Genomic DNA, 16,042 nt, shown 5'->3' with positions numbered 1-16,042 from the left:
ACACTTCTGTGAATGTTGTTCGTGGAAGCTACCATATTAGTCACATGTTTTATAATTTAACAGCACTGAGATTTCACTTCAGCAGCGTCTTGAGTATATTGCACGTGCCATTTTGAGTGCAAAGAGTTCCACAGCCATATCGCCAATAGCTGCAGATGGCGAATTTTTACATGAACTGGAAGAGAAAATGGAAGTAAGTAAAACAATTAATTTAGATAACATTGATATTAGCATGGGTCAGAAGTAGGCAGTATGTGGTCTCAAAGACTCTTGTACAGCACGGATTTTTTTTTTTAAAGTAAGTTCCTAGCCTTCATGGTTCTGTTTGACAATGGAGAGGTCATCTTTTAAATTGTTAAGTTCAAAGTCTCTATTTTATTTATTTTATGTATAGTTATAATAGATCAAATGTTTTATGATAGATTATAATTAATTATAGAAGCTTGTTGGTGTTCATTGAGTTTTTCATAAAACTGATCTTTATGTTTTAACCAGGTTGCCAGGATACAGTTTCAAATACAAGAAGCATTACACCATCAGTGTTCCCATCATTCTTCGGTGCAAGATGCAATTTCCCAGCTGGATTCTGAGCTGATGGAAATTAGCAAGGTGCTCTTAAAATAAATAATAATAACAATACCAAAGCTTCAGTATAAGGGATAAATAATGTGTGTCTGAAATATTTTTTGTATTTAAATCAAGAACAATTATTTTGACTTGCTAGTGTATCATTTTTATTCTTGTAAAATATGCTGTTGTGTTCTGTCTTTAACAATCACCACTACTCCTGTTACGTGCAGGATGAAAAATACAGATTTATACATTACATATTTCCTGTTGTGAAGCACTCTCGCTGAAAGCTTCAGCAGGCTTTTTATAAAAGCTCTAATTGGTGGTCACTTGGGATAGAGAAGTACATTATTCAGTATGTTCATTACTTTGTTAGTGTAAGCTGCCAATTCATTTTTATTTCATCATTTCTTCGTTATATGTGAATAATCAAACTGTTTGTTTTTAAACTACAGCTTTATGGGGAATTTGCTGACCCATTCAAACTCTCTGAGTGCAAGCTGGCCATTATACATTGTGCTGGTCATTCAGACCCTATCTTAGTGCAGACTCTTTGGCAAGAAATAATTGAAAAGGGTAAGTTCAGCTAGTAACACGGATGCTTAGGAGTACAGAACTACACAAAATTATGTATTCCTGTGTTGGTCATCAGTCTATCCAGGGTAATGTGCATCCACACACACACACGAATGTTAACAATTTCAATTAAAAAAGAAAGAATATTGTAGGATGGAGTTTTTGATTCTGAAGGTCGACCACTTTAGATCATGTATGGTAAAGGCTGTAATTCTCTGTATTCAACAGTAGAAATAAGCAATTGGCGTGAAGCTGTGTGAGAAAATGTGGCCCTAAAGGTATATTTGCATAGCATAATGTTCTTCAACAAGCAGGCTGACAGATTAGTTAGTGAGAAATCCTTGCAAATGGAGGCGAAATGTTGTAGGTTTCCCCTTAGTCTGGACAGGACTTTATTTTTCTAAAGGTGGTAATACAGTGAATACATTTCAGCGTGTTTCTTTCTCTCTTTTTTCCCCTCACACATGAAGCACTTTAAACACACAAAATGCTGTGTAATTATTATGTCCTATTATATCAGAGTCCCTTTAAAACTCAGTGGCACCTCCAGGACTATGGTGGAGCTACAAACTGTAATATAGAGCAGGGTCATTCCAGATTTGAGGTGCCCTTGGCAAAGTGCCCTCTGGTAGGCTCTCTCTTAGGTCAGTGCTGTGGACTTATGAGACAGCAGCAGGTGGCTACAAACCATCACTTTAAATTTCTCGCAGTACTTTCAGTGTAGTGTTAGCCTGGAGCATTGTGGGAAATCAAAAATGGCAACCCCCTGGAAAATGTAAAATGGCAGCTCACAGGCCCAGCCACCAGCATAGGGATTCTGCTGGGTGCTGATGCTGGGCCTGCCACAGATGTCATCTTGCTAAGACAGCTGTTAACAACAAACAGCATTTTGTCATAAAAAGAAAATATCTGTGTAAGGCACTAATAATTGTTCTCATTAACTAAACATTTTACAAATGTCCTGATAAACTTGGTGTCATGATCTTCTTTATGTTCTTGGCCTAAAGAGATGCATAGTTTGCACTACCAAAATAATGTTTACAGCCTGGTGTTCTGTAACAGGGATATGCATTTATAGCCCACCCATAGGGCAGTAAATTGTCACGATTTTTAAAATTGTACTGTGTGTTGAACAGAAAATGGAAATGATAAAAATTTAAGCGTTTAACAGATCTCCTAAAATAGTGTATCTTTTCTCTTTCAGCACTGAGTGATAGTGTGACTCTGAGTGCTCCTGATAGGATGCAGGCTCTTAGCCTGAAGATGGTAATGCTTGGAAAAATCTATGCTGGGACGCCTCGCTATTTCCCTTTAGGTATATAATTCAAATTAGAAATGTTTGGGAGGTACTGTAAAATCAAATAATATAGAGTAGAGCTGATAATAACAGGAGGAAAAAATAGGAACAAATCCCAAAGCCTTTCACTACTTTATCTTAGTTCAATGCCAATACCTCTTGTTGAATAGCCTCAGATGGCATAGTCTGGAAGAACTGAGCTATTGAACTCTATAGCAAGTGTTTATTAAAGCCTTGGGCCACGGTGGAACAACATTTCAAGGAAAATAGTAACACAAAATTTAATGAAAGTGTGAAAAGCCTAGAGACGTCTCAGGCTAGGGAATAGGGGTTAATATTTTGAGCGGTTCTAGCTGTCAACAGCCTCGTCATTGGAAATGTCGTAGATTATGGTGTAAAACTGTAGTAGTCTTAAGTATATTTTGCACGTACACAAGCTCAAAGCATCATCTGAATTGCTCTGAATAGATTTGGAAGTACCTGCACCCAGGGGCCCCATAGAGGACAGGAACAATGGGATGAGCAGAACACAATGTAGAGCAGGGGTGAACAGAAGGTAGATCGCCAGATGTCTTGGACTTCAGTTCCCAGAAGCCCCTGCCAGCATGGCCAACAGTCAGGAATGCTGCGAGTTGAAGTCTAAAACATCTGGAGGCCTACTTTCTGCCCACCCCTGATGGACTACATAGATGCCCCAGGGACAGCTGGGGAGGGAGAGAAGAAAAGCTCCTCTGAATCTTACACCGATGTCCTTGCATCCCATTGAACCTTCCCCAAAGATTTTAAAATAGGCAGTCTCCTTCCTGGCTTCTATATGGCCTCACTTGCATAAACCACATTTTGGAACCTTCTTGAACTATAAGGCGACAGACATTCTTCCCTCACCCTGGCTAAAGAGTTGTGATTCCATATGTATAGATGTGAGGCAAGCACCTTCCCAGTCATTTCTCTTCGAACCACCTTGAGCACAGCAAAAGCTCTTTGGTTTTACATTAGAACTAGTTATTGTGTGTTAGAGAAGCTGCATGGGCAAAGTCCTCAGGTTTTTTTCTCTTCAGGACATTTTCCCTTCAACCAAGCCCACATGCCTGTGGCACAGCAGGTTATCTTTCAAAATCAACTGAGTGAAGATGCTTACAAGAAAAGGGGTTAAAGTAGCAATTTAAACTTTGTAGCTATTAACATCTTGCTGCAAAAATTAATACCTCATTGCCTGATGATTTTTTCCTCAGATTTCTTAGTGCAATATCTAGAACAGCAGGTTTGCTCTTTGAACTGGGACGTGGGATTTGTAACTTACACAATGCAAGGAATTGGTGTGCCATTACCGAGGCTTCTTGAAGTATATGATCAGCTATTCAAAGCACGGGTAAGATAGTTCCATACAGCTATTAAAGAAAATTGGGGGTTTTGTATCTGGTTACCCTTTCTCCCCTACTTCCATTTTTTTTCCTGGCAGCCTCTCTCAATCTCTTTAAAAAGTGATAAATCCAAGAAAGAAAAGTGGTGGCTCCACTGGTGTGAGTCTCTTTTAAATGAGAGTAGAATCCACCACTTGAAGACCAATGCTCTAGAACAGGGGTGGGGAACCCACGGGCCACATATGGCCTGCTCTCTGGATACTATAAGCTACAGGGATGGAGGGAAGCAGGTGGGTGGGCCAGAGAAGCAGGGGCGCATTCAACCAATGCTCGGCACTGACTACCGCAACCCAGCGCCAGCTTGCTGAAGCATCAGGTTCCCTGCCTCTCTTCCACACAGCAGAGAGGGAAGAGGGAGTCATTTTCTTCCCCGCTTGGGGTTGGGGCTGAGAGCCTCAAGAAAGAGAGGCAAGTAATCCGGGGGTTCAGCAGCTGCTGTATGGCTTCATCTCCCCTCTCAGCACCAGATTAAAGTCTGGGAGATATTAAATTTGGCATGCAAGGTGATACAAGGAGCAAAAAGGGACACCCTGCCTGCAAACATTGTTTGCAGAAGAGGTTCAGAATAATTTCTTGGGAAAATAAAGATTCAGGGATATGATGTCATCTTTTGTTTCTTCTTTTTAGTGAAGAATTCCTGTGGCTCAGGAGTTCCTTGCTTATTCTATGCCTTATAAGCCATAGCTTCATTGACTTTGCAACAACCTTCTCTTAGCTGTTCTATTGCTGAAAGTGATCAGTGATGTTCAGAATCATCATTTTTTATAATTTCCAGAGGGTAGCTGTGTTAGTCTATTGCCATAAAAACAACAAAGACTCTTGTGGCATCCTAAAGACTTTCATGGACAAAGTGGGCTATAGTCACGACAGCTTATGCCAGAATAAATGTGTCAGTTTTTTAGGTGCCACAAGAGTATTTTTATAATTTTAGATGTAACACCAGCCCTGTCTGTGCATGTTGTGTAGTAGCACAGCATGGTAGAAAGGGGCTTGCTCTAAGTTGGATAGAGCTGTATCTGTTAAGGTGTGTCCTCCACAAGTAAGTACCTCCTCAGGATATGAGTTTGTGGTGGGTGCCTGGACTGATCAAGAGGCTTGTGTTGCTTGCTGGGGTGGAAGGCAGAGAGAGAATTTCGGATGCTGTGTAAGGATAGGAGAAACCCTTTTACATTTCAGTTTGCTGAGAACTTGTGAAATTATAATAAAGCCTGACATGTAAGTAAATTCAGCCCAGAATCATCCTCAGTCATTCCTTTGTAATAGGAATATTAACAAATGCATTGATTTTAATATTTCATGTACTAACATTCTGAATGCACTTGCAACTTGATGAATCATTTGGAGCTTCTTTTAACCCCTCCCCCGCCCCCTTATAGGACCCTTACTGGAGCAAAATGAAGAAGCCTTTGCACCTTTTGGAATGCATTCATGTATTATTATCAGGATATGTGCAAGACCCTAACAAAGTGCTTGCCTTTGAGAGGTAACTTTAATCTGAACATACAAACACTGCAAATAGACGTTGTATATGCTGGGAATAGGATGGTTATCTTTTATAAGGTGGGTGAGGAGGGTGCAGTTGTTGAAATAAGCATTCTTGTTTATTTTAGTGTGTATCTAATTTTTGATATCAAGATAAAATAGGGGGGAAAGTTTTCAGTTAATCTTCTCACAATAAAAGATATGCATTTCCAATAGACCCCCACACATAATGTGTACCTGTTCATTCACACGTACCACACACAGATGACGATTACACACACACCCACACACACACACACCAGTGCAGCAGTTATGCTTGAAAAAAGTCTTCCATTGACACCAGTTCTAAGAACTGACACAGTTCTGTCTATCCTGTTGCTAGCACGGTCTGCAAAAGATCGATCCTGAACATAGCTTTGGAATTAGGAAGAGGAAAATTTGAGGTCCCCTAATTAATTAATTAATTAATTAATTAATTAGCTGTCCATCTGGCCAGCTACCTGGCAACTCTAGGTGGCGTACAATACTAATAACATGAACCAGAAACCAAATTAACTTTCTTTCTTTCTTCCTTATTAGACGGCGATTCACAAATATTTGCTTGGATGCTGTTAGTTGTTACCTTGTTGAACTGCAGTCCATAAGTCCAACACTAGCTGTTCAGACCATCACAGGGAACTTTAAATCTCTACAGGCTAAATTAGAGCGGCTTCATTGAATACAGTGATACTAAACAATTTGCCCAGGTGGAATGAACTGTCACTACACTGGAATCAGAAAAGGCAAATGCTTATAAAGAAACATGACAACAATCAAACTCCTGCTGGAATGGATGATTGAAATATTATAGTTCTGCGTTGTATGTTCTTAACGACACGTATCAGAATGTACAAATGGCAGGCTGTTTCTTTTTTACTACTGCCTTTTTTTTCTAATAGTAAACCAGTTTTATATGCTTCGGATTAAGATGCCTTGTATAATCTCACCCTGGCAATTAGAATTATTTGTAAAATAATTAAATTTTAAATAGAATTTGCGCAAGTTACTTGACCATAAACCTGCCTGAGGGTTGACTATACTGTAAACCAGAAGTGGACCACTTCTGGCTGGGGGTCTGAATGACCCTCTGCCAATCCCTCTGCCAGCTGGATAATGTCAAAGACCACATCCCCTGACAGCCCTTCCCTGGCCAAAGCCCTGGCTGGGGCTGCTTTAGCCACACTCTATCCTCTGACCAGGGAAAGCCCACGTGCGCTGCAGCCACATCTTGGCCAAGTATTCTTGGTCAGGGCGACTTCGGTGTACAAGGGATGAGGCAGCAACTGGGGGAATGCTTCAGGCAGGGCTGCTTTGCCAGCATTGCGTCCTCCCCAGTGTAGTGCAGTGCGGTGCAGATGAAGCTGTCCTGACAAAGGTACACGGTGGAGGATCACAGGGAAAGCCAAGGGCCACCATGTGATGCTTGGTGTTGGATTAGGACACACGTACATGTGGTGGGATTGCTGAGGGAAGGGTAGGCTAAGCCACTTCTCCCCCCCCCCCTCCTGCTAGTGATCTTCCAACCCTACTATTCTATGATTCTATTATCCTGATTAGGTTTGCAGTGTCTGTGCTGCTGTTACTGAGGATTTATTGTGCTGGACAAGAGGGGGACAAGAGGGTGACTAGAGGTGCCTCTCCCCACATACACCTTCCCTAGCTCAAGTCGGGTGCCCAACAGCCTGCCAAACAGATGTCAGAAGTCCAACTGAGCTGGGGAAGAGGACATGCAGGGAGAGTCCATGTACCTTCTTTCCCAGCACAGTCATGCTCTGATGTGGGAAGGGGAATGTGGAGGGACTCATCCCCCTGTAGTGGGCTGCGCAGGCAGCCTCTGGGAGCTGTGGGTTGCCCATTCCAGCTGTATACTACATTGTCATAGTTAATAGCCTGTGCCTGGTACCACTGATAGTGGTGCTAGACTTCACTGTATCTTATTTATATTCCCCACTTAATGGGGAATGAAGAGATGAGGCTACTCTGGCCTCTCCAGTTCCGTAACTAGCCCTCCCAGTTCCTTTTAAGGAGCTACTGCTGCACTGAGAAAAATGGCTGAATGCGTTTTAGTTGTTGAGATCACCTCATCTGAAAGCTGTATTGGGGAATGGATGAGTGACTCATACTCTTAACCATGGACTTCTTGGCAAGCTACATAACATGCTCATTAGACAGTTTTGCCAGTCTGTCACTTCCATATGTTGACTACACAGACAATGACAAACTATGGTTTAGTGTTAAATACATGAGCAGCAGCAAGTCTTGGGCTTGCACACTTCTTCCTCCCCTCATGTGCCAGGCTTTCTAAAGTGGTTTGCAGGTCTTTGCCAACCATACTTTGCATTTACATCTAAACACAATATAAACCAGTTGAATTTGATTTATGAGCAAACTGGTTTAAGCAAGCCTTAAGTTTGTCAGACATTTTCATGCAATAGCCAACTGGGCTTTAACAATAACAGTCACTAGAAATTATGGCTTGCAAGGAGGTGGGGGGAAGAGGTACACAATTCCTTACTGTTGGAGCAGGTGAGAATTTACTCCTGCCCTGTTATACAGATTTGGGAGGAGCCCCTTATTCTCCTTTGGCACCACTTCTTAATGAGCACTGTCCAATCAAAACAACTTTTGAGCTTGAAGAGGGCAGATTTACCAAGGTTTTAATGCAGCTTTCCCCAACCTGGGTCCCTCCAGATGTTTTGAACTACAAAGCTCATCCTCTTTGACCACGTTTTTTAGTACATTTCTAATCCACCCAATAACTAATGTTCTCTGGGCAGATTACAAACAGTTAAAAAACTAAAATGGCATGCAACAGTTAAAAAGATAAAATACAATACAAATACTTAAAAGAGTACAATACAATATAATGCAAAACAGTAAACAGCACAGGCACTGATAAAACAGCCATGATAACCTAGAAGTAATTCTAACATGCCTGGGAGAAAAGAAAGGTCTTTCCTTGGTGCCAAAAAGATCATTTAGGTGCCAGGCAAACCTCTTGCAGGACCGTGTTCCATAAGTGAGGTGCCACCACTGACAAGGCTCTCTCTCTTATAGCCACCCCCTGAGCTTCCTTTGGTGGGGGCATCTGGAGGAGGGCCTCTAAAGATGGCCTAAGGTTCCCAGCAGGAACATGTTGGGGGGGAGAACTGCCTTTTGATACCCTTGCATACCCAAATAAATGTGTTTGGTCTTTAAGGCGGCACATAAGACTATTGTTTCTGCATGACCAGTGGACGCTGGTGGCTCCGAAGTCACTGGGGCGGTAAATCCGCTCTGGGCTTCAGTCAGACTGCTAAAGGAGCTGTCCAAGGTTCTGAACCCTAACCCCAAAATAGGTTCAGCACCTTGAAGAGCTCCTTTAGAGTTCTGACTGAAACCCAGAACGGATTCAGTGCCCCACCGACATTGGAGCCACCAGCCTCCACTGTGGGTGACCTACCCCCCCGTGTGGGAGTTCTGACGAGATGACCAGTCCCAGCCCGGGTCAAGCAACTACGCCGGGAAGTCGCGAGTTACGCGACGCAAGGAGTTGGGGGAGGGGAGGGAAGCCGCTTCTCCCTCCGCCCCGCCCTCTGCCGTTGGACCGTCACCGTGGTACGCATGCGCGCTTGGTCGCGCTTTCCGCCGCGCCCCTCCTGGCTGGGAGCTCGGCAGCTGTTGGGGCCGCAAGGCAAAATTGCCGTTGAGGAGGCGGCGGCGCGCGGCGGCGGCTCGACGCACACGGTGGGTCCGCGGGCGCCCTCGGAGGGGACGGAAGGGTAGTTTGCTTCCCCAGCCCTCACCTCATTGGAAAGACCTTTGGCCGCGGAGAGGCCGACCCATCAGTCCCGAGGGGGGAGCGGGCAGGCAAAGCTGGTTGGCGGCTTCTCTCTCCCGGCACCGGGCTGGGGGAAGGCGGGGGCGGCAGGGTCGCGGCGCCGGCTGAGGGCGAGCTTCTTCCCGACCACGCAGCGGCGAGAAGGGATGGAGCTGCCCTCTTGCTTGCCCTGCTTCTAGGCGCTCCCGGGACCAGCCGCGGGTTTTGTGGGCCCTCCTCCGAGTCCCGCTTTTGCCCTTGGGCATAAAAAATAAAGGCAGGCAGGCTGGCTGGCTGGCTGGCTGCCTGTGGCCGCTTAACGAAGCGTCTGAGGGCACGATCCGGTACATGTTTAAACGAACAAGCAAACAAAAGCCCTATAACTCCCAGAATGCCCGAGTTGTAGGACTGTTTTCTGACTAACCATGCCTAGGATTGCACCCTGAAAGACTTAAAACTCATAGGATTGCGCCCTGAAAGATGTATGCTGCAGTCTTCCACGCGCTTACCTGGGAGTCAGCCCCATTGAACACAGTGAGACGTACTTCTAGGTGAAAATGCAGAGGATTGTGCTGTTCCGGCATCAGTGTGATGTAGTATTGGAGAGGGAGATCCAGGCTCAAATCCCTACTCAACCATGAAGCTCACTGCGTGACCAAGGGCTGGACGTAATTTTGAGCCTAACTTACCTCGCAGAGTTCTTGTGAGGATAAAATTGTGTGCAGGAGAAAGGCGAATCATGTATGCCACCTTGAGCTCCTTGGGGGGAAGGTGGGATATAAGTGTGCCAGTTAAATAGCTTTTGTGGCCTACAGTCGGCTGCACAAAATTGGTTAGTGTTTTATTTTTGTGCTTGTTGTTACCCTGGCTTTCCACTGTGATCACAATTCTCAGAGTAGTTTTGTTGCTGCTGCTGGAACAGATTGACAAAGCTACCCCTCTGGAACTTGACAACATAAGAAGATTCTTGCTGGGTCAGATCAAGAGTCCATCTAGTCAAGCTTTTTGCTCCTTGCCAGCCAGATGCCTTCGGAAACTCCACAAGCAGGGCATAATAGCTTTCTCTTCCTGTTGCTTCCCAGCAATTAGCATCCATTAGCATCTGGCCTCTGAATCTGGAAGTACCATTTAACCATCATGGCTAAGAACATCAGAACATCAGAAGACCATACTGGATCAGACCCAGGGTCCATCTAGTCTAGCATTCTTTTCACACAATGGCCAACCAGCTGTTGACCGGGAACCCACAATCAGGGCATGAACGCAATAGCACCCTCCCACCCATATTCCCCAGCAACTCGTGTACATATCCTCACTGCCTCTGGTACTGGAGGTAGCACATAGCTATCAGGACTAGTAGCCATTGATAGCCTTTTCCTCCAGGAATTTGTCTAACCCCCTTTTAAAGCTGTCCAAATTGGTGGCCATCATTACATCCTGTGGTAGCAAATTCCATAGTTTAACTATGCACTGTGTGAAGAAGTACTTTTTATCTGTCCTGAATCTCTCACCAATCAGCTTCATAGGGTGACCCCAGGTTCTAGTATTTTGAGAGAGGGAGAAAAATGACTCCCTGTCTGCATTCTCCACACCATGCATAATTTTCTAGACCTCTATCATGTCTCCCCGTACCTTCCTTTTTTCCAAGATAAACAGTCACAGCTGTTGTAACCTTCTCTCATAGGGGAGATGCTCCAGCCCCTTGATCATTTTAGTTGCCCTTTTCTGCACTTTTTTCAGGTCTACAATATCTTTATTAGGGGCGGTGACCAGAACTGTATACAATATTCCAAGTGTGGTCGCATCATAGATTTGTATAAGGGCAATATGATATTGGCAGTTTTATTCTCAATTCCTTTTCTAATTATGCCTAACATGGAGTTTGCCCTTTTTACAGCAGCCACATTGTCATCGAGCTGTCTGCCACAACTCCAAGATCTCTTTCCTGGATGGTCACCGCTAGCTCAGGTCCCATCAGGCTATACTGGTAGTTGGGATTTTTTCCCCAACGTGTATCACTTTACACTTGCTTACACTGAACTGCATTTGTCATTTAGATTCCCATTCTCCCAGTTTGGAGAGGTCCTTTTGGAGCTCTTCACAATCCCTTTTTGTTTTAACCACCCTAAATAATTTGGTGTCTTCTGCAAACCTGGCCACTTCACTGCTCACTCCTAATTCCAGATCGCTTATGAACAGGTTGAAAAGCATTGGTCCTAATATAGGTACGTGTGGTACCCCACTATTTACTTCCTTCCATTGGGAGAATTTACTATTTAATCCTACTCTCTGCTTTCTGTTCTTTAACCAGTTACTGAACCATAAGAGGATCTGTCCTATTATTCCATGACTGCTAAGTTTGCTCAGGAGTCTTTGGTGAAGGACTTTGTCAAAAACCTTGTGGAGGACCAAGTAAACAATGTCTACCAATCACCCCTGTGTACATGTTTTTGACACCCTCTAAGAACTCTAAAAGGTTAGTGAGACAGGACTTACCTTTGCACAAGCCGTGTTGATTCTTTTTCAGCAGGGCTTGTCCTTCTATACGCTTACTAGTTTTATCTTTAATAATGCCTTCAACCAATTTACCGGGAACAGACGTTAAGCTAACTGGCCTGTAGTTTCCCGGATCCCTCCTGGATCCCTTTTTGAAAACTGGTGTTACGTTGGCCATCTTCCAGTCCTCTAGTATAGAGGCTAATCTTGGGGACATGTGGCATATTTGGGTTAGAAGCTCAGCAATTTCATATTTGAGTTCTTTCATAACTCTAAGATGGATACCATATGGGCCTGGTGATTTATTTGCTTTCAGTTTATCATTAAGGTTGAGAACTTCATCTTTTGTCACCACTATTTGCCTCAGTTCCTCAGACTCCCTTCCTGAAAACATCAGTTCAGGCACAGGTATCTGTTCTATATCTTCTGCAGTGAAGACAGATGAAAAGAATTCATTCAGCTTCTCTGCAATCTCCTTGTCCTCCTTCAGTAGTCCTTTCCATTGTCATCCAATGGTCCAACTGCCTCCCAAGCTGGGTTTCTGCTTCTGATATATTTAGGGCGCAATCCTAACTAGATAGGCAGCCACCTCCAAACTCGGAGGCGACCGCCTATCCTAAGCAAGGCAGGAGAGGCATGGGAGGGATCGTTCCCTCTACGCCTCTCCTGCCTTGTTATTTTTTGCTGGACAGCTGTTTTCGGCTGTCTAGCAGTGGGGGGGCCGACACATTGGATGTGTCGTATGAGTAGGTCCGCTCTCCCTGCCCCGGAACGCCCCCCCCGGAACCCCCCCCCTCCCCGGAATTCCCCTTTTCAGGCACTCTGTGCTTGTCTTCCGAGCACAGAGGATGGGGCTTCTCCGCGCTGCCTCTGAGGCAATGCAGACAAGGGGGGAGGTTGGATTTCCAGAAACCGACCTCAGAGCACAGGCTCCGAGGTCGGTTCCCAGAAAAGAGCATATCCTATGGCCCTCTAGACAGTGTCTAGTAGCCATACGATTGCTCCCTCCAAGAATTCTTTATTTTTGGCCTTCATGTTGTTAGCGATATGCTGTTCAAAATGCTTTTTTGCATCTCATGGTTAATAGATCTAGTCTCCATGAACTTGTCTCATCCTCCTTTAAAGCCTTCTAAGCTGGTGGCCATCACCATGTCTTGTGGCAGTGACTTTCACAAATTAATTGTGTGCCCTTGAGAACATGCAAAGTGCTTTCTCTTATCCCACTACATAATTCCATTCAAGCACTGCTTTGAGATTAGAGGCAGGATCATGCAAGGGCAAAAAAGCTTGTTGCACTCCTAGTTTAATATATTTCAATTTCAATTTTTAATATATATTTGGAGATGTAGATCACTCCAAAGATTACTGCCACTAATGTGCATGGGAGTTTATTGCCCTTGTTTGTGCACTAGCAAGAAAAATGGAGGTGGGGATTGATAAAAGGCTTTTCAATAGTCCCTGGGCCTAAAAAATGCTGAGCTGCTGACCATGTGAAATCTCAGCCATAAAGTAGGGTGAAGGGTATAGAGATGTATAACAGTGTGTGTCCTGCTTAAGTGTGCTTTAAAGCCGTTTTCTTCTTCACCTAACATAACTCAAAATATAGGGGTGAAGGGTGCCTCTGTAACGTTTTTCCACATGAAGTAATTTGGAGCTTTTGTAGGTTCTTCCTATAAATTCCAGAGGGGTAAACTACCAAGGTGGCATCCTAGACACACATGCTACGGAGGAGGCCACATTGAACATAAAGGGTACATACGTTCTGAGTACATATGCATAGGATTGTACTGAGAGTCTGTAACAACAAACAAAAGAGCGTGGTCCACCAAGGATTTGTATTGGGGCCAGTGCTTTTAAACTTGTTCATAAATGATCTGGAGGTATTGGTGAGCAGTGAGGTAGCCATGTTTGCTGATGATACCCAATTATCCAGCGTTGTTGAAACAAAACAGGACAACAAGAACTCCAAAAGGATCTCTCCAAACTGAATCAAAGGGTAATAAAATGGGAAATGTAGGCAAGTGTAACATGATGAACATTAGAGTAAAAATCCAATGTTTCAATTGAGGTATGAGCTGGTGGTGACTAACCAGGAAATAGATTTTGGCATTGTCATGAATAGGTCAATGAAAACATTGATCCATGTTGCTGTGAAAAATGCAAATTTAATGTTGGGGATCAAAGGAATCAAAAATAAAACTACTGATACAATGGCTTTATACAAATCTCTGATGCAACCACACTTTGAATATGGTGTCTCAGCCTCAAAAAGGATATTGTAGATTTTGAAAAGGTGCAGAGAAGATCAACCAAATGATTATGGGGCTGGAGCATCTCCTCTGTGAGGTAATTTTGAACATGTGGTGATGCTTGTCAACTTGGATGGCTTTGAAACGATTTTAGACAAATTCATGAAGAATAAGGTTATTAGTTCCCCTCCACTCAGCACTGGTTAGGCCTCATCTGGAGTACTGTGTCCAGTTCTGGGCACCACACTTTAAGAAGGATGCAGATAAACTGGAGACAGTTCAGAGGAGGGCAACGAAGATGATCAAGGGACTGGAAACAAAGTCCTATGAGGAGAGACTGAAAGAACTGGGCAGGACATGGAATAAGTTACAGCTCAACTTACAGGAAGCCAGATCCTGGCTGAACATCAGGACAAATGTCCTGACTATTAGAGCAATACGACAATGGAACCCATTACCTAAGGAGGTAGTGGGCTCTCCCACACTAGAGGCATTCAAGACGAGGCTGGACAACCATCTATCAGGGATACTTTGACTTGGATTCCCGCCTTGAGCAGGGGGTTGGACTCGATGGTCTTATAGGCCCCTTCCAACCCTAATATTTTATGATTCTATGATGGTGACTAGTCATGATGGCTATATATTACCTCCAGTATCAGAGGCAGTATGCCTCTGAGTGCCAATTGTTGGGGAACATGAGTGGGAGGGAGCTATTGCTCTCATGTCTTGCTTGTGGGCTTCCCATAGGCATCTAGCTGGCCACGGTGGGAAGAGAATATGGCTTAGATATAGGCCTTTGGTTTGATCCAGCATGGCTCTTCTTATGTTCTTATGTTGATGGTCACCTAGAGGTAGTTTTTACTCTGCACAGGTGACTTGCCACTTGCAAGATTATCATCTGGTTCCTTCACCTTTTCGTTGATGATTTAGTGAGATGCCAGTGTGGTCACTGTTATCATATATGCTATTCCTCATGGAGTTAAGAAACAGCTGGATGTAAAAAAACAATAGCGTGCTTTTGGGCAGCCTATTGTTGGACAAATGGAGGGCACAATACACCTGGCCTCAGCAGCAATGGCACTATACACATGCTTTTTGGACATGACCCTGGACATAAGCTGCACATTTTACCCACAGAGTCTCTAGGGCTTGTTTGGGCACATGAAGTTAAACAAGCCCCAGAGGTTCCATGTGTAAAATGTGCTGCTCATGTCCAGGGCCTGTATTCAAAAAGCATTTGTATGGTGCCATTGCTACTGAGGCTAGGGGCATCAGTGAGATGCTCTTTCCATTTCATATCAGGGCATCTAGTTGTGCAATTCTGAGATACAGAACCCACTCATGCCTGGACCTTATTAAAGGCCCAGCCAAACTAAAGCTGATGCAGAGGGGGTCATGCTGGGAGAGGCGTGCCAGAGAGGTCTTTACAGCCTCTACAGGTAAGTCTGTACATTCAGATACCGTGGATCCTGCAGTCATTGGACCCAGGATGCCTGTCTAGCTCTCATTGCTCCCAGCTTGGCTGTCGAGAGCGCCCTAGCTGCCTCTTACAGGCCCCTCCAATAACCAACTCAAGACACAGACAAAAAGGATTCTTTCCAAGGCTTTATTCCATTTACAACTTAACTCTTTCAGATGCTAATAACCAGCAACTAAGCAAGGAACTGCACTGGGGTAGTTAGCAGAGTAGCCTAAGCTTCAGGTAAGGCAGTTGGTCCCCGTTTGAAGGAGAACCGCGGGAAGATTCTGAACTTATGGGCTATGGAGAGGTCCTCCCTCTTACCCTTGGGTCCTCGGACGCGACTGTTGTTTTAGCGCCAAGCGAACAGAACGCCTCCTCTCGGCGCCCTCCATCTGGCACCGCTCCCTGCGTCTGCACCGAGCGTCCAGCAAGGCCCCATCCCCTTCTCTCTTGCTGCCAGGGTCACCATCTCTCTCAGGAATGCAGGCAGGAGGAATCTCTCCCTGCCGCTGTGCCTGTGAGAGATGAGCGAGCTCCTCTCCCACGGGTTGTTGCTCTTCCTCAGAATCAGAACTGCTCTGGGGCTCTATGGGCTCAGTTTCCACCCAGACATTGACAAGCTAGCAAAGCAGCTAGTATGAACTATAAGAA

At 44.5% G+C, this 16,042-nt stretch overlaps 2 protein-coding genes across 15 annotated transcripts in view; both read left to right on the top strand.

The window, feature by feature from the left end:
* Positions 1-6,378, top strand: part of NUP155 (nucleoporin 155) — a 41,304-nt gene extending 34,926 nt beyond the window's left edge. For all 3 annotated transcript variants that reach the window (XM_084833089.1, XM_084833091.1, XM_084833090.1), the window contains 7 exons: positions 64-193; positions 496-609; positions 1,026-1,146; positions 2,351-2,461; positions 3,676-3,812; positions 5,241-5,347; positions 5,926-6,378. In XM_084833089.1, coding sequence (XP_084689215.1) covers positions 64-193; positions 496-609; positions 1,026-1,146; positions 2,351-2,461; positions 3,676-3,812; positions 5,241-5,347; positions 5,926-6,064 — 859 coding nt within the window. In that variant the 3' untranslated portion in view covers positions 6,065-6,378. The remainder of the gene's footprint in view (positions 1-63; positions 194-495; positions 610-1,025; positions 1,147-2,350; positions 2,462-3,675; positions 3,813-5,240; positions 5,348-5,925) is intronic.
* Positions 6,379-9,022: 2,644 nt separating this feature from the next.
* The window catches only part of CPLANE1 (ciliogenesis and planar polarity effector complex subunit 1), a 112,138-nt gene continuing 105,118 nt past the window's right edge, over positions 9,023-16,042 (top strand). For all 12 annotated transcript variants that reach the window (XR_014787574.1, XR_014787575.1, XM_084833070.1 and 9 more), the window contains exon 1: positions 9,023-9,111. The gene's annotated coding sequence lies outside the window, so the exon portion shown is untranslated. The remainder of the gene's footprint in view (positions 9,112-16,042) is intronic.

The sequence above is a fragment of the Heloderma suspectum genome, chromosome 2, assembly GCF_057233095.1.
Source record: "Heloderma suspectum isolate Gila_16-S chromosome 2, 16-S_ref, whole genome shotgun sequence".
Lineage (NCBI taxonomy): Eukaryota > Metazoa > Chordata > Lepidosauria > Squamata > Helodermatidae > Heloderma > Heloderma suspectum.
This window is presented reverse-complemented; position numbering and strand designations above follow the sequence as displayed.